Source organism: Sinocyclocheilus grahami, unplaced genomic scaffold (assembly GCF_001515645.1).
Source record: "Sinocyclocheilus grahami isolate Dianchi unplaced genomic scaffold, SAMN03320097.WGS_v1.1 scaffold144.1, whole genome shotgun sequence".
NCBI classification, from domain to species: Eukaryota; Metazoa; Chordata; class Actinopteri; order Cypriniformes; family Cyprinidae; genus Sinocyclocheilus; species Sinocyclocheilus grahami.
The window spans coordinates 1,182,857-1,209,556 of record NW_015505323.1 but is presented as its reverse complement, the minus strand read 5'-3'; the positions used below and the strand labels follow the sequence as shown (position 1 = coordinate 1,209,556).

The 26,700-nt window shown below is 39.4% G+C and overlaps 1 protein-coding gene across 2 annotated transcripts; it reads right to left on the bottom strand.

Annotated features, from left to right (window-relative positions):
• Positions 1 to 5,961: 5,961 nt before the first annotated feature.
• Positions 5,962 to 26,608, bottom strand: LOC107591632 (AT-hook DNA-binding motif-containing protein 1-like). 2 transcript variants are annotated; one of them, XM_016280847.1, is made up of 4 exons: positions 26,536 to 26,608; positions 11,981 to 12,015; positions 7,419 to 11,814; positions 5,962 to 7,236 (listed from the first exon to the last, which is right to left on the bottom strand). In XM_016280847.1, the coding sequence occupies exon 3, from the start codon at positions 11,647 to 11,649 to the stop codon at positions 7,447 to 7,449; it is 4,203 nt and encodes a 1,400-aa protein (XP_016136333.1). In that variant the 5' UTR covers positions 11,650 to 11,814; positions 11,981 to 12,015; positions 26,536 to 26,608; the 3' UTR covers positions 5,962 to 7,236; positions 7,419 to 7,446. The 2 variants fall into 2 exon arrangements, with proteins under 2 accessions (XP_016136333.1, XP_016136334.1); XM_016280848.1 differs by having other exon boundaries at positions 7,419 to 11,787.
• Positions 26,609 to 26,700: the final 92 nt, after the last annotated feature.

Here is a 26,700-nt window from a genome sequence, read left to right as displayed (position 1 = left end):
TTTTTTCTTCTAGAGATTATATTCAACAAATCCCACCCTTCCAGCCTAACAAAGAAACAAGGATGCCTAAACGGCCAACATTCTTTGAAATAAACAAGCCTGGTCTTAAATGTGCTGGCTGCTTTAAAGAATACCTAATGTTAAAACAGAAGAGACGGTTAGAATCCATCCTCAGGAATTAGTGTTTATAGCACTAACAAGCATACAAAAATATCAAAAGATGTCAGATGAGATGATATACAGTATTTTCCCTAAATGTATGTTATTGATCTTCAATGCATGTTTAATTTGTAACTTTTTTTTGGACTTCATAATTATTTATTCTTAGAGTTAATTTAGGCATCCTTGTTAAAAAGGCCCAGCAGAGGTTGTACTTCCTTCGCCAGCTGAGGAAATTCAACCTGCCACAGGAGCTGCTGAAGCAGTTCTACTCAGACGTCATCGAGTCTGTTCTGTGCACTTCAATAACTGTCTGGTTTGGTTCAGCTACTAAATCAGACATCGGAAGACTACGGAGAACGGTTCGGACTGCTGAAAGGATTATTGGTGCCCCCCTGCCTAACCTCCAAGAACTGTATGCATCCAGAGTGAGGAAAATGGCTCAGAAAATCACTCTGGATCCATCACATCCAAGCCATCTCCTTTTTGAACTTTTGTCATCTGGTCGGCGTTACAGAGCATCGAATACCAGGACAGCCAGGCACAAGAACAGATTCTTTCCCCAGGCAATCTACCTCATGAACAGTTAATGTTCTCCCATTGTGCAATTAAAGTACAGTATGTGCAATAACCTTATAATTATTTATCACCCTAAACCGTAGTACATCCCTACAACTTATTTAATTTTATTATTTTCCTATTCCATCTATACCACACCTGTACATACAATTTATTCTTTTTTTGTGGTTTATATTTATGCACGTGTATTTTATTCACATCTCGTTTTTATTGTCTGTGTTGTTGTTGGTGTCTCCGTGTACTGGAAGCTTGTGACACTATAACAAATTCCTTGTATGTGCAAACATACTTGGCAATAAAGCTCTTTCTGATTCTGATTCTGATTTTTAATTAATTGGCTGAAATAAACTTCTTTCTAGTGACATATTCCAGACTTCTAAAATAATTTACTCTGCTTAAATTCCACCCTACCCACCCACTTTTTCAGCAGCCGTGGTTCCGGAAGTATATTCCCATTCATTTTTCGGATAGGGATTTTTATTTTTTTTTATCTTGGTTTAAGAGTTATAATCCATGAATCAAACCAACCAGCTACGAGGAAACACAACATTACAAATTTGATTTGAAGCACAAAAGTATTTGAAAATCAGACAAAAACACAAAAGTACAACACTGGGTACCTAATAGCTTCAATGAGGTAAAGAACTACAATCACATGAAGCATTACATAAATAATAGATAAATATAAAACTATTAATTTAAAGATGTTGATTACGTATATAGAAAAACAATATTTCACATTTATTGCAAAATATGCTGGTGGGAAAGAGTTATTTTGGCAAGGTTTGTTTCGCTTCTCTGAGTGGTGTTGTTTTTCATAGGTAATGTAGTTACCAGGATTTTCACTATTAAACAAATATATTAAAGGAAAAATATTTGAAATAATGGGGGCTAGCAGCTTCAACAAAGGCATCTATTAACAGCCTTGTAGCTCAAAGTAGGTCTGTCTTTAAAGATTCACAATTTATCATTAAAAATCAGTTGCCTTATGGAGAAAATAAAAGGGATTTTTACTTCCGGAACCGAACTGTTGCACTCTATAGACTGCAAGCTTGTATTTAGATCTGGCTCCATTTAATCAACAACTGATGGATAGAACCAAGTCCCCATCCTACATTTGTTTCTTTTTCCTTTATTCATTTCACCTGGATGTACGTCACAATATGGAAGAAAAAAATCTATCGCTACTTCCATACTTGCATTTTTTAGGGGAAGCTTCAATTAAATAAGCATGTTATGTTGTGTCTTTTTGCTGCAATGTAATATATATGTTTACCTGAATGAGTAGGCCACACAACCCCATTTGTCCTTCCAGTGGTTGATGCACAAAACATCTGGGTGAACAAGTAGTGTGTGTAGACTGATTGCCATCTGAACACAACAGAGCAGTTCACCTGCAGAGTGTGATAGGAAAAAGGTCTTCCTTAAAAGGTCCAGATATATCACTTTGGAAGTGACAGTCCATTTTTATAATATGCGGTCCCATAGTGTTATGTAAGACAGTTGTAAGCATGATCGAGCAAGGAAACAGAAAATATTATTATGGTATGTTTGTGTACCTCTGTTGTGGTGATGAACTGGGTGATATGCTGCAACTCTACAATAAACGAGGGTTGTTCTGATGCCCATGGCTGCAGTATCAGCTCTCTAGCCACGGGCTGTAAACACACAAACATGAAGCTCTCTCTCATCTTGGCCAGATGCACATTAAAAACCATTAAAAAAATAAAAATAAATAAATAAATAGGGATGCAGTGAAGGAGGGTCAGGCATTCAATAGCCACTGAAAAAACTGTGTGAGTGTGTGCAGTGCTTCAGGCAAGAGAAGTTGCAGCTCATCTGGGGTCATAGAATGTGCCCTTTCGAAACCAGAGGTTATATGAGTGAGAACAAAAGAAACAGAGGGAACTTTTAAAACCTGGGCTGTTGGAAATGGAGCCTCTCCCAATACATTCAACAACCCTGTTTAGTAACCATGGAGACGCTAGACTAGAGGAAGAGAGGATATGACTCACTGAGGAACTCACTGTTCATGGGGAGGCCAGGTGGGGGCAGACAGTGAGACAAACAGAGAAAGGGAGTGAGAGACTTTATTTTAGAAGATTAAAGTCTTAAAGTGTCCAGAAGGGATCCCCGTTCATTTTGCCAAGTCAAATATAAGTTTTCCAGACCCTCCAGATAAAAAGCTCCAACAGGGCAATCTATTCTTATTAAAATTCATTCCGTTTACAAGAACAATTTATTTTATTGAGTTGCACGTCAGGAAGACCCTCCACCTAAAACTGAAAGATACGAAAGATACCAGCATCACTAGTGAATATGAGATTACCTGGCGTCCTTCAGGCTCGTTTTCGTCCTGGTATCCTGTCAGTCTTGAATCCTCGTCAGTCCAAAGACCCCTCATTTGTTCTAACCTCAGACGACGGATCCGCCACGAGAAAAGCAGGCTCGTCACCGCTCGTGCTGCTATATGCGCGTGGCACCGTTACATTTACCAGTAGTTGGACTAGCAGTAGCACCGGCAGACCTATAATACACATACGGTGGGAAATGCCTCTCAATCCGCTAAAATTACAAGCGGCCATACCTCCCTCTCTTGAGTTTGGTGACCTGTGTGAGCGCAGACACCAGAAATGAAGAGTCGGCGCCGCCGTGACCCTCTGGTTTGAGGGCACTGGGATTGAAAGCTCACGGCTGTACAGTCGACAAATACTAGTATGTGTGAGTCAGTGTTTGCTTGCACCTTCCAATATTCCACACGAGAAAAAAAATCAGCTTAATAGACATACTAAATATCTTAATTAAAAACCTAAAAAATTCAGACCGGTTTGTGTGAGGTTTAGGGGACAGAAATTGGAACAGTAAAGATAATAGAAGTCAGTGGAACATCCCCGCACACGTGCGCGCAGCCCTTCTTACTCTAACAGACAGGCACGCACGCACACACCACCCACGCGCGTTAACATATTTCACTACTATGTAGTATGCAAAAACAGCGCGTCATATGTGTAGGATGTCCAAATAGCCACTAGTCATAATGCAGTAGGTGAGTAATACCCTCGTGACGTAGCCTACCGCATCTGCTGGGATCCTGAAGTGTGCAGCCAGTGGTTACTCCCACTAAATACAACAGTGGCCGGGAATTTAGTTCATAAATCTCATCTTTATAAATACAACCTTTCAAACCGACAAAAATAGTGCAATTAGTAGAATTTATCTGAGTTATTGTCTGACTAACAATGAAAACTCTCAAGAATAGCCCTACTGGTGCTTTGCGACATCCACAAACAAAAGGTCCGTTTGCGGTAGTAAAATCGACCCGTTAGTGTCTTGTGCGTCGCTTTCCCTTTAAAAACTTCCCTTGCTACTTTTGCGTTTTTCTTATGTGATTTGTTAATGAACAGTTAACGTTACAGTATTTGCTGACAGCTAAAGCAGGGGCGGATTGGATGGACATTGGGTGCTTATTATTTTTGAAGATCTATTCACATTGTTCACACATGACAATCTCAGTGGTGAATGAAAAGTCCTTCTTAACCGTTTATCTGAGTTATTGTCTGACTAACAATGAAAACTCTCAAGAATAGCCCTACTGGTGCTTTGCGACATCCACAAACAAAAGGTCCGTTTGCGGTAGTAAAATCGACCCGTTAGTGTCTTGTGCGTCGCTTTCCCTTTAAAAACTTCCCTTGCTACTTTTGCGTTTTTCGCATGTGATTTGTTAATGAACAGTTAACGTTACAGTATTTGCTGACAGCTAAAGCAGGGGCGGATTGGATGGACATTGGGTGCTTATTATTTTTGAAGATCTATTCACATTGTTCACACATGACAATCTCAGTGGTGAATGAAAAGTCCTTCTTAACCATAAGTCAAATTGAAAGCTTGTATCTTAAAGCAAGCATTTTTAAAGGGGTCACTAATAATGTTGTATTTTGAAATTTCGTAAATCTTTTTTGTGCCGTCTAAACAACTGTAACATAAATTTATTAGACGATAAACATCACAAACAAAACGAGAATAATTGCGATTAAAAAAAAGTCTGGAAAGCTATAAGGTGTATAGCATTGGTGCACATTAATTGCATTTAAATTTATATATAGGCTGATATTGGCAGTGTTTATGACGACGTTGGCTCGATTTGATGTTAGAATGACAAGCAGCCAACATTAAGTTTTTTATTTTATCTTTAAAGTTTTTTTGTATTTCTGTAAATGCAAATGGACAATGAAATAATATAAAACAATATGACAACCCGATGCATGTAATCAGGTGCTGCAAAGCGCATATTTGTTGCATATATTATTAAACATATAAGCGATAACCAAGAAACAGGAGTACACTACTTCAACCAGACAGTGGCATCACAACTATCAAGCAACTGACTCAACATAGAGAATGCACAGAAAGTGGCAGTGAACAGAGTAGGCCTCTTTCTTTTTCCCCATGCATCAATGTAGACCTAAAATATAACATTAGACAAAAAGCTAAACATTTGTCTTTAGATGTTCAAGTCCCTTGGGTTGATCTGTTGCAGATAACTGTGTTGTGATTGTCCAACATTTTCACATTCTCAACACAGTGGGGCAGCCACCCCCCACGTGCACACACACACTCCAATACCACACATTTACCAACAAGCTGATCAATGAAAAAATACAGAATGAAAACCTACCCCACAAATAAAAATTCTCATAGCTCCTTCCTCAACTTTTCATAAATTCCGTAATTCCCATACAACATTTTTTTTAATTTCTCCCAAATCTCTGCTTGTGTCCTCATCTGAACTCATCTGAGCTCCTGTTAGAATGACTGACGCCAAAAGCACAATTGCCTCATTCCAAACGCCTGAGTGGTGCTGCATGGCCCGGAATGCAAAAGAGGCACCAAAACCACTCACACAAGAAAAAAATAAAAAAGAGAGAGCACTGTTTTGATAACATTTCAGAAGGAAATATTATGGAATATAACATTATAATGAACCATGATCATGCTCATGCCGCACTCATTCATTCAACATATGAGTAAAGTTTTTATCATCAAGTGTAATTGGACTGTCATCTGAATGATATCTGAAACTTTATTAAACATTTTAGTGAAGGTGATAATAATTGGAGGTTATCACCCATTGTATTTTTCCTGCTTGGCCACCATTGGATCTTATTTCATTTTCATTGCATTTCCCCAACCACAGAGTAGAAGCAGAACAAAATTAAACAATGATCAGAACAGAATGTGTATTTAAATATTTTCACCTCAGATACAGTATATGGAACAGACAGATACAATATTTCATCACAAAAAATCACTGTACGACACAGCGGACCACAAGAAATATGAACAGAGGGATGAAAGAAAAAGAGGAGGCGAATATGCATTGTCCACACCCTGAGTTCCAGGCCATCAAATCCAGGGTGGAAAGTGCCCTGGCCTCAAAACATGTTGACAAGGACAACATCATTCGGGGGCAGTGCATGGGTGTCTGTCCTCCTGTTGTGATAAAAACACACAAATGAGAGTTGGATGTTGGGCACAAAGTGACCATGCTGCAGATCCAGAGCGACGGTTGAAGGGATCAAATTTAGACACATTCCTTTGGGACCAGACCAGGCCACTGATAAAAAATATTACTTAAACTGTACTTGCACAAACCCAAGCTGAACAATTTAAAGCCACATAAAACTGGTATTTCCCTCATGTGTCCTTACAGCAGTTCCAAAACACTGTCATGACATTGCTGCTTTAACATATGTCTCTTTCAGCAGGACTCTGAGATTCGGTTGTTTTCATAGCAGTGAACTCCTCAAGTGATGGAACCATTTGAGTAGCTTATGTACAAATGCTGTTTTTTTTATGTTGAACTTAAAAGTGAGAAGAGGGCAGAGTTTGTGCAGTCACCATTTATAGATGCTGAAGGAGTGGACCGACCTTTAGGATTAAGTAATCTCCCCAGTGACAAAATCAGAGGTTTTGAGACTAAAACAGACAGAGAAAGAGGGAGCAAGATCAGGATGTAGACAAAAACCTTTTGTGTGGTCTCTCACATTAGTGTAATTTTTGGGCATCACTGAAATGTGGGTATGTGTGAATCACATTTGCACAGTTGCACTCTAAAAGAAAGGGACTAGTTTGTTCCCTGCATTTCATCAAATTGGTTTCTTCGTGAAATTAGCAGTGTTCATTCTTTGTTAAATAAGTCCCTAGCCCAAGCTGTATAGCAATATTAGTTATTTTTGTGCGTGCATTTACAGTTGCAAGTCAGTGTATGAAAAGTATATGCAAGTATGTGAATGTTTTGTGATCACATAGTATGTTTGTGTTCGTGCATGTGTTTCTGTGTGTGTCCATGTGTATGGATTTGGATCTTGATTGTCACTGCTGGAGAAGTCTTTACTTAGTCCATAGCTCAGAAACTCTTCAGTCTAACTCAGTAAGTGTCTTCCAAAGCTTATCCTTTAAAAAATATTAAAAATATGAAAAGGGTACTGTCCATTTCATCTGTCAAGAAAAGAAAAGAAAAGAAAAAAAAAAAAAAGAATAGTCAAATGAGGGTTAGGATTAGTCTCAATACATAATGACAAAAACTTACATTACAATATAAATATAGTTTATGGCAGCATTCAAGTATCTACTTTTCATACTGCAATCATCTGAGCTATGTCCCAGAATTAATGTCTTACCTCTTTAGGGATGCCAAGATAATTCCAACTACAGGCTGGTGACGGTGAAGCCTTCTTCGCTGGGCTGGTCAAGAAGCTGGCAAAGTACCCCTCCCCGGGCTGTTTGGGGTGCATAACGGTGTCCAATGGGTGCATAGCTGTCCAAGTTACCATGGTAACCCATCTCTTCATGCTGTGGGGAAGAGTCCAGAGTTCCACTCACACATGAAGTTGACATAGAAGGACCTCTTTGTAAAGGGGAAGGGTAGGATGAATGGGATGGAACTCTCATCCCAGAGACCATCAATGACATGTCCCGTTTGTGGGAGGGCAAAGAGACTGCTGGTGGTCGCTGTTCCTCATAGTTTTGGGGACTGCCAGCAACACTTCCTCCTTGCCCAAACCAGCAGGGAGAGCCACTGTAGCTGGGGGAATCATACTGGGAGAACTGGTCTTTTGGGACCCGATGCGGACTCATGGCAGAACCACAATGTGGCAAGAGGCGAGGGGTTGGCGAGAGGGTTGGGCTAAAAGTCCTGGCAGCATGCCCATAAGTCTGGGAGGGAGGACCAGGTTTAGGGTACTGCTTTAGGGCATCTGACTGATTTGATAAACTGGGGGATACAGAGGCAGAGTCTGGAGGGTAGACATGAGCAAATCTCTCATCTGAGGAGGGAGTAGAAGTATGGAAAGAATATGGAGAGGGGTATTCACAGGACTCTGGGGCATGGCTGAGAGGAGACAGGCTACTACTATCTCCACTGTAATAGTCCAATGCTTCCTGGTATACACCCCCTGAACACATCTGCCCTGACCCTGATGGGGCTGAAGGCTTTTGAGATTTGTTTTTTGGTGGTGGTGGATGATCTCTTTGGCAAGGAGAGAATCCTCCCCTGCCTCTGGCTCCTCTCGGTTGTCTACCACCTGTAGCACTACGTTTTGGCCCTCCCCCTTGCATAGGAGGGCTGGCAGGTGATCCTGGGGGAACAGAGCATGCTTCCTTCTCATTGTGTGCCTCAGACTTTTTTCTTCGCCCACGACCTGGTTTTGCCCCCCCTTGGAATAGTACATTCTGACTCCAGTTGTAAGACGGGCCTGCCGAATTCTCATTCCAGTCAAGCATTAGCTTCTCCAGGCTTGAAAGACTAGACTGACCCTCAGGCATAGGAACATCCCTTGGGCGAAATGTTCCCCCCACAACACCCATCCCTCCTCCACCAGTGTGGGAGGAATCTGAGGAGGATTCAGAGAGTGTGTCAGGGCAAGGACGCTGTTTGGCTTTTTGGGGTGTGTAGTTTGAAATGTCCAGAATATCTTTGGATTCTGATCCAGTTCCAGCTACCCTATAGTCAGAGTAACCATGAAACTGATGAGTACCATATGCATCACCACCCCAGTTATTTCCCCCTTGTCTGTATCCCCACTGAGCTGTAGAGGTGTACTGTCTGCAACCCTCAGGCGGAGAAGAGGATAAGGAATAGGGGCTAGACTTTGACATTGACATATAACTTCCACCCGGTGAGGTTGAGCCAGAGTCTCCTCGCTGTATGGTTGAATGGGGTGGGCATGGATATCCACTATAATTGCGCTTGGCAGAACCCTGGTAGTTGGAATAACTCATCTGACACTGTGCAGAGGGAACAGAGGGAGTTTTTGTGCCATATGTAAAGCTACAGTCACTTGGCCTTTGCTGTTGTTGCTGCTGTTGAGGGAGGGGGTAAATGCTTCCTCCTTGAGGAACCCCATCACTATAACTAGGTGGATATAGAGGATAACCTCCAGATGGATGTGGGGAGCTTGGTGAGCGGGAAAGCAAGAGTGCAGGGGATTTAGGGAAGGATGGGGTGGGAGAAGTCTGTGAGACACTGTATGAATATGAGGGTTTAGTTGTTGAGTTGCCTTGAGTTTGGGGTGAGGTTAATGGCGCCCCTTCCCCAAGACAGGCTGCTCCTTTAGGACTTCTTTTAGGAAAGGCAGGAGACCAACGATGGGCTGCACCAGGGCTGCCACCCTCATATCCTGGGGTGAGCTTACGACCTTCCTGGCGTCCAGCAGGGCTGGACATAGAGATATCTAGCAGGTCAGATGAGTCATCAGAATCAAGAAGAGAGCGAAAATATCCTGCAAACATTCCCTGAGACTCTTCTCCACTGCCTACCCCTCTCATACCGGGGCTGTGGTACATCCCCCCCTTACTAGCCTCACTGCTTTGAAAACTTCCACGAGGGGAACAAGGGCTCTGATAACTGCTAGCTTTCTCAGAAATATCTCTGTCGCCTTTCCCTATCCAATCTTCCTGTTGTGCACCTGGACCATTTTTTAAAGTCCCATTCTTTCGTGATCTGCGTTTTCTAACCTTCTCACCTTGTGCAGAGTCACCTAAAGCGGCCCTACTTATTCCCCCAGCAACACCCTTGCCTCTTTTTCGAGGAGTTCCTGGTTCAGATGCAGGGGCCTTCCGCTTCTTGCCAATTGTTTCAAAAAAGTCACTGAATGACCTCTTAAAGGAATCAGAGGATCTAGCTGCTCCCCCTCCTCTACTCCCCATACAGCCTGCACGACCACCTCTCCTGCGGAATGCTGTGAGGCGGTGCAAAAGAGTGGAAAGGGATGGATTTTCTGGTGGTATGTGGAAAGTTTCAGGCTCTGTTGGGGTCCAGCAGCGTGGAGGAGAGCAGCGGCCTGTGCTGGGAGGTTGTCTGTTCAAGAAGGCCAGTTTGGAGAGGACATCTGCATATTCTACTTTAACATCATTGGTATCATTAACATATGAGGGCTGTGGAGATGGTAGCTTTACTGTTCGCCGCCTCCGAATTTTTTTGGGCTCTGCGGCACTGGCTGCTCCCACTCTGGTCTCATGCATGTCAGGTTGTCCTGGTAATGCCTGTTTAGGGGGGCGTCCCCTGCGTCGCTTCAAGATTACAGGAAGCTCTCCTGGTGGAAACATCACCATCACACTCTTTCCATTGTTCTTCATGCGGAGTAGTGCGGTGGGCTCTCTTGAAACATTAGGTCCTGGCTCACCTCCTACACTCCCCTCGGGCCCCTCTCCTGTTGTGACCCCTTCCCCACGGGGTCCAGCACACACTGGCTCCAGGGATGAGATCTTGTAGCTTTTCTGTCGTCGGCTCATGTGTACAGGTATTCTGGCTACTTTTACCACAATCTTCCTCACACCTAAATAACGTCCCTGTCGTCTCCCTCTAACTGAGTGGTGAGTAACAATGCCCTCTCCTTCTGATGTTCTCATGCTATGATTTGGTGTAACACCTGCTGGTATAGTTGATGATGGTAAAACCTCAAATGATGAGGCAGCATCACACACCTCTGGGGGATGCTCCTCCATTGGTCTTATGTTCTCTGTTCTCCAGACTCTATTCTCCTCCTCTTCTTCATCCTTTTGGTCCATTTCTCTTTTGAACATATTTTCCTCAGCAGCTCTACGTAAACGGGATGATTTACGAAGATGGCAGGGGAAACGTGGCCGGCCAGAGCTCCGCAGGGTATACTTCCTTTCAGCCTCCACAGAGGTCATGACACTGGCTTGGCCTATTATACGAATGTGGTCTAGGTCGCTGGTGTGATCCATTTCTGGCTTACATGTTGAATTGTGTTCTGTCTCCTTCTTGGGTAAAGTGGAAGGGTTGTATTGAGGAGGTGTCAAATTGTTTGGAGGAAGGGTGGTGTGTAACAAAGGGGCTGACTGAACATTATGTGTGCCAGTCTTGGAAGGTAAGGACAAGTCTTCTGGAATAAGGGAAGGGTCCTGCTCCATAACTGAGGAGCCAGTGTCTATAGGCGTGCCTTTCTGTGTGCGCTTCTGTGTTAGCATGTTTGTGTCCATCCACATATGTGTATCCATTGGAATGTGGGTATGAGGCTGCAGGTGTATGCTCGACTGTGTGAGTGAGTGTTGTGTTGTGCACATCTGTGGTTGAGTGTTTTGCTGAATGAGCATTTGTTCTTGTGTGTGTATTTGCTCCACATATTCTGTCTGCCTACGTTTCCTTGCTCTACGTCGAAGTTGCTCTTCATGGTTCCGCAGACCATTAGCTAAAGAGGGAGGTGAATAAAAGCGGTAATGTAGTGAGCTGGCTGGATTAGAATCAGTGGGTCCTACAGATGTGCCCCCAGGTTCTTTATCCCCCTCCCATAAAGAGGGGCCCTCATCATCACTGCAGTCCTTGTCAGCCAGTGCCTCACAAGTCAAACGAACACCTCCAGAGCGTAGGCGACCTGACAGACGGCTCATTACCCCCAAAATTGCAGATCAGGATCTTCGTATTTATATATATGTGTCAGTGATGGTTCTGTGTTAGGTTTAACTGTGAGCTGGGTCCTGTTTAGCTGGTAGGTTGTTTCAACTCTTTCCTCTCGCTGTTATTCTTGGCTAGAATGAATTGGACCATCAGGCAGTCTTGGGGTCCCCAGTTTTCAGGAGTGCAGATAGCAGGTTATTTCCCAGGGAAAAGGGGACAAAACACACAAAAAATATGTTCATATTTACTTACTGTTGAGGAATGCAAACAAATACTGTACAACATAGCTGAAAATGCTATTGAAATAGCTGCAGTTGTTCTTACCATGTCTGCTGCTGTGGCCATACTTTGTGTTATCCCTGTGGGCGAAAGGACACTTGTCACTATGGCAATACAGTTAGAGAACAGTTGTAACCATGGCAATAGAATATGAGTGGAACGGTAACCATAGTTACATAGTTTTCCTTTCCAATGCAATAGATTACAGGCCTCACTATGGCAATACGACATATGTCTCACTGGATAGGCAACTGTTTTATATGCTATACATTTGGCAATTTAAAGCATTTTAAGTAAACTTTAGTGCAGAAAAATTAAAAATAACAGGCACGCAAAGTTTTGAACACAGTTTAACATCTGTGATCACTAGCAATAATCAAGAATCAATAATCACTCAAAAATTCTTAGTGCAAATTAGTGAGAATTATCGACATCATCTATAAACTGCTGAGAAATGCCCAAAGTGAAATGTATGTTTAAATTTTAACATGTGCAATATCCAAAACAGTATTTGATGAAGAAATGTTTGCCTGCCACAGTTTATTACTTTTCAGTTTTATTGTGTGATGTGTCATGAGGCCTCGCTATCATTGTTTTTAAAATACATGGTGATAGTTTCCATATATTTTGATGAAAAGTATCAAAATCATCAAATGATTAAAAAAATGTCTGCATTGTAACTGGTTGAATATTTGGGCCAGCAAAAAAGCACTGGCTCTCACTAACATATATATATATGTATATATACATAAAAACCCCAAACATATTGGTGAGCTACACAAAAATATAACCTGCAGAGACAAGGCTAAAATGCAGAGAAGTTGGGACATGGCAGCAGGGGGCAGCAAAGAGACAAGAGGAAGAGGATGTAGATGGATATAGGGTTCCTAAAGAAAGAAATGGATGGATGAAAGAATATGTGAATAAAATAGGGGAATTTAGAGTAAAAAACTAATTTTTCAAATTGCAACCTGAAAATAAAGGAAAGTAGATAAGTGCATGCAAACATTTTTCAAACAAAAGGAAAGCTGTCATATTTATATTTAACTCACTCCCATGTAATTCCAACCCTTTATTATTTTTTTTATTCTTAGGCAGAATAAAAGTGAATACTGCATAAGTGCAAATCAATCAATCAATCAATCAATCAATCAATCAATCCTATACAGCCTACACATGTGCTATATTCCAAGTATTCTGAAGCTATATAATATTTTTGTGTGTGCACAAAACATTTCATGTAGAAAGCAGCAGCCTTGACATTTCAGACTAACATCTCATATTGCTTTTAGAACAATATAGCACAGGATCTAAATGAGATCGTGGGTGAATAAATGATGACAAAATTTTATTTTAGGTTAACTATTACTTTAAGAATTGAATTTCATTTGTGATAAACATTGTAGTGGTGTAAATAAGTGCAGGGGCTGGACTCTCACACACACATTACAGTTCTATCCATCTCTCAGTCTGCTCCACATGGTTTTTATTACTAACTGGCAATGATAGGGAAAGTGCAGAAAGAGAGAGTGAGTGAGCGAACCAGAAACATGTGCTACAGTACATGGTGCCGAACAAGCTGCCACACTTGCATTCTTGAAAACACTGATACAACGACAAAAATACATAAAAATGCACCCTTGCACATAACTTTTAACTTTCATAACATAAATTTTGCTAAAAAAAAAAATTTTTTGTCTCCACAATCCTTTATTTCACCACAAGCGCTGCTGAAACTATAATAATTATTTCTTCCACCTAGAAAACAAAACAGCATTTCCCCCATACACTTAATATTCTGTGGCACAAACAGAATTGCTGCAATCAAGTGTTTAGAGCCATGGATAAGCTTCCCACACTACTGTATTGCCAGATTGGCCTGGTCTTCTTGTGCTTTGATTCTCCCAGATTTCAGTGCTGCCTGCTCACAATTTTCTTTTCTCACAGGTTTTCAGAGAAATTTAGATCTGAACACATTGCTGGTTGCTTCAGAACAATAATTTTTTTGTGTGTGATGGAAGGCCCATGACTTTCACTCAATACCAAGTTTCTGACACTTCTTTCAAAAGTGCTCTCCAAAATTTTTCAGTCTTTGCCTGACATCTTGAAACCATGCACATGTTCACGGTGCCAAGGGCAACAAAACAATCCAAAACATCAGTGAAACTCTCTTGTGTTTGACTCTCCTCCTCTTTGAAAGCTTAATTTTGTTGTCAGTAAACATAGTGATATTGATGTACTATACCAAAATGGTCTGATCTTGGTCTTCAGACGGATTGCTGTTAAGGCATGTTCAGGCATGTTTTGGCTACTATCCTGCACTTATGTCTCGCTCACTAGTGAGGTCTACCTGGGACTTCAAACATATTACCCTTTCATTGGGCTGGCAATAGATGGTGAAAGCTTGTGTTTGAAGGTCAGCTTGAATCTGTGTGTCAGTTGAAGAAGTTTTTCTACCATTTGAAGTATTTTGTTGTGAAATCTTCCTCTAATGGCCACATCCTGTGATGTTGACTACAACTCTGTAAGCCTTAATCTCCTTGACACCATTTCGAACACTGAAAACAAGAGCACCAAGGTCTTTGAAGATCAACTTGCTGATTGGCATGCCTGGCATCTATTGGCTTGGTATCTAATCCATTTTACATGCTCGTTGTACACCACACAAGAACTCATAGCAGGAACTCATCACAAATTCACTTAAAGGGGTTATATGATGCTGCTAAAAAGAACATTATTTTTGTAGTCTACTCTACCAGGATCAGGAAATAGTCCTCCATAAAATGCGCTGCACACATCTGAATATTTGGGTTGAACTGTTCTGGAACAGTGTTGTAAATACAACTTAACCACTGATTTCTAGTCGTGTCCTCTTTTGGTAGGCCAAACAAAGTATTTTTGCTTTCGCAATGAAACACACAGCGTCTTCACAACATGGCGCGGGGGCAGCAACAATAAAGTTACGCCTTCTTTCTTTGTTGGGCGGTGTTATGCAAATCTTCCCACATTGTGACGTAGGGCTGGACAAGAATTCAATATCAGTATGTATCGCAGCTGTTTATATGAATGTATCTCTGAAGGGATACTGACTGTCTTCAGAAAGGTTTCGATGGCATTTTCATTTGATCTGATAAAGTAGCGTTCATGAGCGGAGCTGCTTTGATTACAGCTATTACCAGGGAAACCGCTAGTTTTATCAATCTAAAAGCACCTCCTGCTGGCAGAGAATGAATTTGCATTTTCAATAAGCCAGTCTCCAGCAACATTTCCCGTTTTTTTGTTGTTGTTCAATTTGTTGTTTTTTGCAGCGACTCTGAGCACTTTTCATACCTTTTTTTCTGGTTGAAGCACATTTGTTTCAATCTATAAGAATAATCAGCCTACACTACCAGTCTAAAGTTTTTGAACAGTAAGATTTTTTGTGTTTTTTTTAAGAATTCTCTTCTGCTCACCAAGGCTGCATTTATTTGATCCAAAGTACAGCACAAACAGTCAAATTTAGAAATATTTTTACTATTTAAAATAACTGCTTCCTATTTGAATATATTTTAAAATGTAATTTATTGCTGTGATCAAAGCTAAATTTTCAGCATCATTACTTCAGTCTTCAGTGTCACATGATTTATAGAAATTAATACTTTTATTTAGCAAGGATGCTTAAAATTGATCAAAAGTGATGATAAAGGCATTTATAATGTTACAAAAGATTTCTATTTCAGATAAATGGTGTTCATATCGATATCGGAATTATATCGTATCGACCGAAATTAAGAAATATACCGTGATATAAATTCTGGACATATCGTCCAGCCCTATCGTGACGTAGACATGTGGGGCATGTTTAAACGAGGCGTTTTAGGAGGCGAGGCGCTTAAATTTTATAAAGAATATTTCTTTGGGTTTGAGACTTTAGTCTTTGCAATTTAGGGATCTTATCTATTCACGAACAGCTTGTAACACTCCAAAGATAAGCTAATTACTAAGAACATTAATATTCACTAAAATAGTATGGTACAATTTAATTAAGTATTTGGCTTTTTATGTTTAATGTTTGTTCCCTTGTTGTTATTATTTGGACAAATCATTTGTATAGGCAAGGTGCCATTACATGACGTAACTGTTAACTGGAAACATGATATATATATATATAAAAAAACATTCTGTCATCATTTACTTGTCCTCATATCATCTCAAACCTGTATATCTTTCATTCATTGACTTTCAATATACAGACAAAAAAAAAAGAAGTTTCAAACAAACATTTTCCAAATATCATGTGTTTCAGAAAATAGTGAAAGTCTCACAGATCTGGAGTAGGGTTGCAAAAAGGTGGAAAATTCCCAGTAAATATTCCAGAAATTTTGCAAACTTTCCAGGATTTTTGGGGAAATTTTCCACCTTTTTGCAACCCTAATCTGGAGCGACATGAAGGTGAATAAATGATGACCATCTTTATTTTGGGGTGAACTATCCCTTTAACTTGTAATGCCAACTACAAGGGTCAAGTCCAGTCCATATAGCGAAAAAACAGAGAGGAGTATCAGATAATCAAATTAACAAGCACGTGTGTTTAAATCTCAGCCAGTCCTGTATTATATGTCTGCATCCTGAATCAAATGTAGATGATGTTGTCTGAGGGTCAACAGCTAGGTGCACACAAACAAATATAGCTTTTAGATCACCCTTAAATTCCATCTCTCTAACTTGCTCACACTTTAAATTTGCTTTCTGCCTCCTTCTCTCTCCTTCTCTTTCTCTAATTAATACCACTCATTAATTAAGCATCAGTCTCACAGAAGACAGGAACAAGCACAACTGCAGAACAGCACTTTAATTACAGTCACGCACACACCAAATCGCTCACACAGAGTCTCTCAGATATTCACACACATTCCTCCTCCTAAGCGTTTGAGAGAAAGAGATGGAATGTCTGGAGCTTCTCCTACTCTTCTCTCACAGTTCTGGCACCATCACATATTTGCCTGCCAGGACAGACTAGTGAGCTGGATTAAGTCAGTGATGAGTATGTGTAAAAGAGAGAGAGTAGACATGAGTGAGGCTAGCATTGGTCTGCTTTGTGTACTAATTAAATGTGGCTTTCACTCTTTCCAAACTAGTGGCGTGTGGTAGATTACTGAAACGAGGAAGCAAAGACACTCCTTGGGTTTGAGGAATTGTGATGTTTACACAGTTTACAGATTAATGGTAACATGAAGGTAAATGGAACATGAATATCAGTTTTGTAATATTTTGCTTGTAATTAGTTTTTTTATATATATATATACACAATTTATTATTTATTAAAAGTTTTAAGTTTACAATTTTTTTTTACATAATTACACAACATATCTGTATCATATTGGTTATTAGCTGATATTAGAGATATTGTATTTACAATTAAAAAATACTGAATATTTAATTGTGCATGATAATTTTTTTGCCATTTGCTCACTTAAAGTATATATTAAAAACACTTATAATTTAATAACACTGTTAGATGTACGTAATCTTTACCACATCTCAAAATGAAAATCCATTTTTCATACCATTTCATACATGTTGGGATGCCTAAATTAATTTTTAAATGGCTGATTTATTTAATTCAAATTTAATTAATTTATCATTAAACACATTATCTGCCAGAATTTTAATTTCGACGTAATATCCCTATTTTTTTTTTAATTGGGTTTGTTTCTACTGCCTATAACTATTATTATAAGTAACGTTTTATAATAATCACAATCTTCTAACCCTAATAATCAACAAATCCTAATAATCAACAAAACAATTAGCTTAAGGGAGACAAAAGAGACCATGCCTTACTGTAAAACATTATCCGCTGATTCTTCTCATGGACAGTGCAACTTCAGAAAGATGAGTGGTTTACACAAAATTTGATCTCAGATTTGTTTTTGCTTTTTTGTACTAGCTATTAATTATATTCTCTCCCTTGCCTCCTCTGAGAAAATCCATCCCTTAACCCCTTTCTGTAGTTTCACCTTTTTTGTATTTGAATTAGTATGTATTTGACTTCTCTATGCACCTCCCTCCGCTTTTATGCTTTTTCGATTCTCGACACATGTTTTTTCTCTTTCTCCATTGCTCCAATCCTTTTAACTGCTGGAATACTCCCCAGGGGATCCAAACAGCTGGTAACATTTAGCCAATCACACAGCTGCCTTTAGATTCACTGTCCAATGACAGACATGAAAGTCTACATTGATGCCCACCTGTCCATTGGCAAAATCAGCCATGCTGTAAACAAATACCATAGCACAAAACAAGATTATCGGTTGACTCATCCTGCAACAAGACTGAATGCTCAGAATGGTATTTATTTTAGATCTCATGAAATTTCAACCAATCACAGCCTAAATCATGAACAGAAAGCCATTTACATCAGACATGAATGGGAAATAACTCATAAGTAACATGTAAACAATAGAAAATCATATGAATAGGTAAATATAGATCCTAAACATAGTGTAAGTGATCTTGTTCTCCTCTAAACTGTATGAAATTGATTATGGCATACAGGTACAACAAAACCGTAAAGATGCAGTGATTGGAAGTACTCCAAAAACACTTTAAAACACGGACACATGCTCAAACACACCCATGGATGCACACACATGCATTGTCTGGTCTGTATCTCACACCCAACTTTTTTTGAGTGCGATGTGCAAGTATGTTTGCACAAGTGTTTATGCTGAGATGTGTGTCTGTTTACACAAGTGCAAAGGAGTGCTTGTGCGAGTGTGTGTGCGCGTGTTTACACAAGTGTGTATCTGTGTGTCAGTGGGTGTGTTAGGGAAAAGCACTCACTCAGTTCAAATGAGAGTGCAGTTGTTGCTAAGATACAGGCAGCAGCCCCAACAGTGTGTGAGGGCGAGTGACAGAGAAAGAGAGAGAAACAGAGAAAGTTAGAGCAAGACAGGGTGAGAGAGAATGTAGGAGAAAGCTTAGAGGGGGAGGTGGGGGCAATGAAGAAGAGGGGAATGAGAGAGAGAGAGAGATATAGAGAGAGATATAGAGAGAGTTTGAGTTAGAGTAAGAGAGAGGTAGAAGTGGGTCATAAGATCCACAGAGACACTCGAGTGACACTCTGCAGAAACACAGCTGTCAGCTCACACACACACACACACACACACACACACACACACAATAGCTTTGTTTCAAAACCTAGTCAGCTGCCTCACTGCCTACATAGTCAGCATCCTAACTGGAACCTCATAAGTCATTAGGGGTTTACAAACCTTTTAGTGTCACGGACCCCAAAACATGATGATCCCCTTGTGTTCCTAAAATACAGCTATATATTTTCATGTATATATCCATTTTTAGTGTTTGAGAAAATAATAATAATGATATTATAAAAACAACGTGATTAACCACATGATTTTTGGGTAACACTTTATTTTAAGGACCAATTCAAACATTTATCTAGTTGCTTATTAGCATGTATATTACTTGTATATTGGCTATTTATTATTACTTATATAGCAAATATTAATGCCTTATTTTAGATCCATTAACCTATACCTAATACCTAAACTTAGCAACTACCTTACTAACTATTAATAAGCAGCAAATTAGGAGTTTATTGAGGGAAAACTCTTAGTTAATAGTGAATATGTGTTCCCTATTCTAAAGTGTTACTGATGTTTGTAGTATTCCTAAGAGAAATAAGAGCAAATATGTATAGGCGTGAATGACACAAAGTGTGTGTAAAATGAATGTTTTAATGTCTTAAGTTTATGCAAACTTTGCCTAAAATATATTTTATAATTTGAAAACCCCTGTTGTAAGTGATTGATTTGGAAAGCTCAACTAGGCAGGAACTCAATGTGTCATAAATAGTGTTAAGTGCATAAAAGACTTGACTCTCAATTTAATTCAATACAAGTGAATTCAAACAACGCAATACTCTACTACCCATAAATATACAATGCCATTCAGAAGTTTGGGGTCGATAAGATATTTTAATGTTTTTGAAAAAAGTATCTTATTCTCACCAAGGCTGCAATAATTTGATCAAAAATAAAGTAAAAACAATTATATTGTGACATATTATTACAAATTGTAATTTATGTCAGAATGTAATTTATTCATGTAATGGCAAAGCTGAATTTTCAGCAGCCATTATTGCAGTCTTTAGTGTCAAATGATCCCTCAGAAATCATTCTAATATGCTGATTTGCTGCTCCAGAAACATTTCTTCCTATTATCAATGTTGAAAACATAAATAGTTTTTGGAAACCACGAAACATTATTTTCAGGAATTTTTGATAAATAGAAAGTTTAAAAGAACAGTATTTATTTGAAAGAGATTATTTTGTGATATTATATATGTCCTCACTGTCACTTTTAATAAATTTAATCCATCCTTGCTGAACAGAAGTAGTAATTTTTTTTTAACTTTACTAGTATCTAATGAATTTTATGTACATTTTTCAACAACATTTCTATGAGTTTTTGACAAGTTTTACAGCATTCTGGGGGAAATGGGGATGCATGTGATGCTGCCTTACAATTCAAATGAACAAATGTATATCAGGAGGAGCATAATTAAGTGTGCATGACTTAGAATGCTTCCTACAGGCAGCTCACTGTCTTTCTTCTGGTTTGGCTCATTTGCTTTCAATGCCTCCATCATTCCTCAGTCTCAATCTCAAACTCTTTTCTTCTTCGTTCTCATCTGCATTCTTAATATCTCATGCATCTCTTCCTCTTCCTTCTCTATAACCTCTCATTCCCTCCTCCCCTCCTCGCTCTACCTTTCTCACTCGCTCCCTCTTTCTCTTTCACTTTCTATTACTTGAACACTCTCTCTTGTCCCCAGCTGCAGGAAATTCCTTATAATCTTCATCACCAGAGACTGCATTCAACACTCAGCCCAGCCAAAAAAACACACACACACACCACATACACGCACATATCTTCTACTTGCTGTCTTTTCTTTTTACTTTTTGCTTTCCTTATTTTCTTGTGCTTGTCTACTAGATTATTTTAAGAGGAGCAGAGACTACACCATCCTGACCTCCCACCCCTGCACTTGGTCATATGACCACTGCACCAGCTGGGAACAGCCATCCAACAGCAGCTATAAGTGAGAGGCAGAGACAGAGCGTTTGGTACACATACTAGAGATGTGTATTGTGGTCATTTAATCTAGTTGAGTACTAAACAGCTAAATCAGAAGAGTTTTCAGGTACCAGAAATGAAACAAGGGCATTCCTGTTCTATGTACACCATGTGCTGATGAATCCGCACATGGCATACCTTAATTTTAGCACCAGTCATTCGCACTTCACATTTGAATGAAATGCTCAAGAAAACAGGAATATAAAGCTGAGGAAAGGTATGAGAGTAGAGACAACACAATTCAAATACACTCACTATCTTCCTTATTTAAATTTTTTTTTTTTTTTTTTTTAAAGAGCAGGAATGGGCATTTTTAACTTAAATGTGCAAGGTTTTCAGTGTCAGCCACTTTCAGTTATTTTTGTTTTCAGTTACTTTGTTATTCTTCTAGTTATTTACCAACATGGGGGAAAAAAAGACATTATTCATTCATTTAACAGACATTTCCGTGAACTATAAAACACAATGCAATGCAGTGCAGTGCAAAATTCACAATACAGGTAAAACATATGTAAAATAATAATAATAATAATAAAAATCAACACAAAATTCCTATTAATACTGTGCCCTATTTTTGCAGATTTTTTTTAGTGTATAGAAACTAATGAACTGGAAATATTGCACATTCACAGGAAATGGTTTTCTTCCATGTTGAAAAATAAGGTGGAATGAACATTACAATGCGAGTAGAGACAAAGACAAAAAGGAGGACGCTCTACTGTTTTTTTTTTTTTTATATGATCCAATAACAAGAAACCCCCAGACATCATCTTTATCTATCATCTTTAAGACTATCATGAACAAAAAACAAATAGTTTTGATAAACTACACTAACAAATATCAACAACTGAGCATTTTAAAACTCCAGAACTAATTATGCAATTTTGAAAATTGTGGACAAATATAAAGACATAATAAAGATAAAATAATTTAGTAATAATAATAATTTAAAATCAAATAAATATTTATCCACTCTTCTTCGAATTTCTGGTTTTCATCATTGTCAAACACACCACTATAACAGCACCGTTATTTTCATAAATATTTTTAATTTAGAGAAGAAGCGATGAAATATATGCAATAATATTTTAATGTGAACTCACCTTTGGAGCTATTTTGATTTACCGTGGTGTTTGAAGCAGAAACCACTTTCCCCACACAAGTTTGGGTTGAGATCCAATAACTATCCAAAATAACTACTTTCCTTAATATTCAAAATAATTTGTGATATCTTTGTTCTTAAAAATGTGCAACACATACATATATCAAAAGATGTGTTTTAGAATTTCATGTCAATTTAAATAAATTTTGAAAAACATATCATGTAAATCTTTTAAAACATTTATTTTAATGTAAGATTGCATCCTTTTTGAACCAAGTAGGTCCATTACCTGGAGAAAGCTCATCTCATCTCAATGTCAGTTGCTCGTCTATTCGCAACCAATCTTGAGCTGTGACATGGAAAATAATCATTGTATGTTTTTGAGAGCCCTTCAAAATGAATTGGGCTCTAGTAAAACATCTAATATAATAAAATCAAATATTAATGATTTATATATTGTTTAACAAAATGTATTTTGTCAGAATACATGGCTAATTCTGTATGGCAGCCAGTGGAGAAATATGCCTTTTGGAGTGGAGAAATATGTAGTTACAACATCTACCAGCAGGGGCTAAGCAGCAAAACCTTGACCTCTTCTCATCCCCAACACATACCTGTGTCTCTGTCCACTTACTCTGTCCACACCTCCCTCTCTCTCTCTCTCTCTCTCTCTCTCTCTCTCATTCATAATCCAACTCATATTTATCTGTTTCTCACCTTGCGTTTATCCATGCCCTAATCTCCCCTTTCCACCTGATATTCAGTAAACAGCTCATCAACCAATCAGCTCATACTTACTCCATCATTTCAGCCGGTGTGTCTCTCTGGACACAAACCTGGCTGCTTTGGCGTATCTCTCTAACCCACCTCCACCTATCCCTCTCTGGATTGTGTCTAATGCACAGCCGTTCTCTCACCCACCGGCTCTTAAGAACACACACACACCCTACACATACAGATATATGGGCGTACGGCACACACATCCTGCAGACACGGATGCACACACACTCACACATATGGAGTTAGACCTTGAGGCCAGTGTTTTGTAGAGGGGCCTCTCCACTGCGGCCCTGACTTCCTGACTCCCCCCCCTCCCAGCACCCCTGTTCCACTGTTGCCGTGGGAGACACTGCTGCAGAGCCCGTTGCCAAGGAGAAGGGCTGCTGGCTGGCTGTTTAAACAACAATGGCCGCCTTGTGCACATTCCAACTCTAGACACTGACAGCATGTTAAGACCTGCTTCAGAAATACACATATGTGCTCTCTCGTCCTATCTGTCTGTGTCTAGCACACTAGTATGCACATATGCAGATATTCCCTTGACTTTTTCATGTGTTCTCTCACTCTCACTCACAGTCTCTCTCTCTCTCACAGGGGCTTTATTCAAAAGCATCTGTTTCTTTTTAGCCTGCACAGCTCATTCTCTCGCCCAGTTCGCTATCCCTGTCTCTCATTCCATTTCCATGGTCTAAATCTCTCTTTCTCATTCAGGATGGGAGTGTGTAGTGCACTCATCCATCTTTCTGCTGTACTCTCCCTCTATCATCATATCCAGAAAATTCCACTCCCTCCTACTCTCTCTCTTTCTTTCTCTCTCTCTCTCTCCTCCCTTATCGGCCTTCAGTACCTCTGCTCTTCCCCCACTCTCTCACTTTCTTCTGTTTCTTTATCTCTTTCTCCCTCTCTCTTGCTCGCTCTTTCTCCTTCCTCCCTTATCTCCCCATAGTACCCCTCCTCTTCTCCACCATCTCTCACTTACTGCTATGTCTCTCTCTCGCTCACTCTCTCTGCACTGTGTAATCTCACTCGCTCTCTCTCCTCTGTCTCTGGCAGAGGAAGTGTGTGTTACCCAGGGGGAGCTAGGCTCATTAACTTCCAGCAGACAGAGAGAGAGAGAGAGAGAGAGAGAGAGTGAGGGGGAGAGAGAGTGCAAGAGAGAGATAGAACAGGAAAAGGAGAAACGGGGAGGGTGAGAGAGTCTGCAACAGAGTCTGAAGGTGAGGAAAAGACAGGAGATGGAGAGATAGGAAAAAGAAAGAGAGATTAGACAGAAGGAGACAGGATAGCTAGAGAGATAGACATCTGATCAATCACCCGAGACCGCATTCATATCCTGTTTTAATGATCTTTAAATCACACAGTTTCATACATTGTATTAATATTAATACTTCTTTTGCAAATTAGTTTATTTAGTTTCAGCCATCTATCTATCTATCTATCTATCTATTATCTATCTATCTATCTCTTATTTATTTTCAGTATGCATTCAGTATGAATTCAATTAGGGTCAGCAAATTGAGTCTCTAGCATTACAAGAGTATCCTGGGGGGCAAACAGGTGTTCGAAGCTTACTGCCTGACACAACAACACCCACAGTCGTGTGTGGGAAAGCTGAGGTCACTGATGTAAATGTAGCACTGGGACCAATTTTAATCATGATTTCATTAAAAAAGCACCATGCCTTAAAATCAAGAGAAAGATGCAGTGCTGCAAAGTACTGTAAATGGGGAACTGAGTAGACAGAATTGATGATCTGTGGACTCCTGAGCAGGTGGAGGACAGTTTTCTGCATGATATTGAAGCCTGAACAGATTAATTTGATTCTCAAGAATGTTCTGTCTTCCTCAAAATTTAGCCTACTGCACATTTATAACGTTGCGGCTGTTTTTTCTTTGTACCACTTAGGTGAATTCATTATATTTATAATAATAGAATCTATCATCATTTATAATGCATTAATGGTAAAAATGTGACACCTGCAATGTGTTATAACTATAAAACATTGATGATTTGGAATTTGTCATGAATGACTTGCAAGAATGACTTGCATCTTAACAAGCAAGTTTACAACCAACTTGTTGATATTATGAAATATTTATTAAATTTGAAAAAAAAAAAAATCAAAGTGGAATTAAAAGCACAGCTACCAAAAATGATCGAACTCACAAAAAATGTATCCTAACTACACTGATATTCACAACCTGCAAATAGCAGCCTATAAATTTGCAGGACTATATTGCAGACACATTACAAAACAGATCCTGTTCACTCACGCTCATGTAGAAGTGGGTACTCTTTATGAATAATAATTTTAAATTGTATTATTATACTTTTTTACAAAATATATACAATTTCACTAAAATGTAGCTGAATAGATTTGAAATTCAATGTCTATGCCTATGTCTTAAAGGGGTGTTTTTTTATGTTAGTCAGTGTGTAATGTTGCTGTTAACAATATCTGAAAAGTTACGAAGCTGAAAGTTCAATGCAAACAGAGATATCGTCTTTTAAAATTCGCAGTTTAATGCCTACAAAAATGGCTGGTAGGGACTACAACGAGTTACTTCCCGGGTTCGTGACATCACAAACCCAGATAAACCCCGCCCTCAGGAAAAAGCAGCAAAGGGGGCGAGTCCATGCTGCACTGCTTTAGAGAAGAGGAAGAGAAAACTAGAGATACACTTAAAAATCTATTCATATATGAATCGCGATTCTGTCTTCTAACCATTCTAATGGATTTACAAGTTTCAAAATCTGTGTTCTAAAGCAGCAGCTCTTAATACTGTTCCTCGTGTCGCCTGCTCGGCATCTCTCTCATCTCTCTCTCTCTCTCTCTCTCATTCAGATAATCAGCTCAGCTCTGTTCCATTTATACACTTATTTTCACATAGCTATGAGAAGCGTTAAACATGCAGTTGCCATACTGTATTAAAAGCTTTAATCAGGATAAAACCGTATATTAAAAGCTAACATAAGCAGTAGCATTTATAAATAACAGCATATCTAAAAGTATGAGACAACAACAAACAAAAAACATAGGCCTACCATTAAAAGCCATGCTTGCACAGGTTCTGCACGATCCTCTTCAATAATATCCTCTGCTTCTCAATCGGGCTCAAACTGATAAGTGATATTAACAACGCCGCTGTTTACAATACAACCGGAGCACATGCCGCTGAGGTGAGGGGCGGGACGTTTAGACGCGCACTAGAGGCGGTTTAGCCAATTACAACACACTGGGCTAGCTAATCAATCAGAGCCCATCGCCTATTTCTGAGGGCGGGGCTTCAATAAAACAGAGAAGGGACAGAGCTGTGTGGAATAAAGGTAAATTATGTGAAAAATAATGTGTGTTTTTTTTAAACTAAGCATTAACACATGTTAGACTGCACCCCATAAACACAATCAAGCCTAGAAAAAAAACAGTGAACCACCCCATTAAAATCATGCCAAAAGGGACACGACCGTAAAGAAAAACATGATTGGCTCAGGTCTCGAACATGCCTTATTCACTTTTCTTAATGAAAGCACATGAACGTACAAAAAGCCGTGTTAAATCAGTAACCACACTTACCTAGACATTGATTCTCTCAATCATTTCTTATCTCACTCTCAAACTGCATGTTTCCATGGCAATCTTTAGCCTGGCAGTTTGTTACCTGAAAGAGAGAAAGGAAGAGCGAGAGAGAGGGGGGGGGGGGGGGGGGGGAGACGAAAAAAGAAGAAAAAGCAAACAGTG

Excerpts from the sequence above, each read along its gene's own strand:
- LOC107591632 (XM_016280847.1), bottom strand. The coding sequence starts at position 11,649 with ATGAGCCGTCTGTCAGGTCGCCTACGCTCTGGAGGTGTTCGTTTGACT.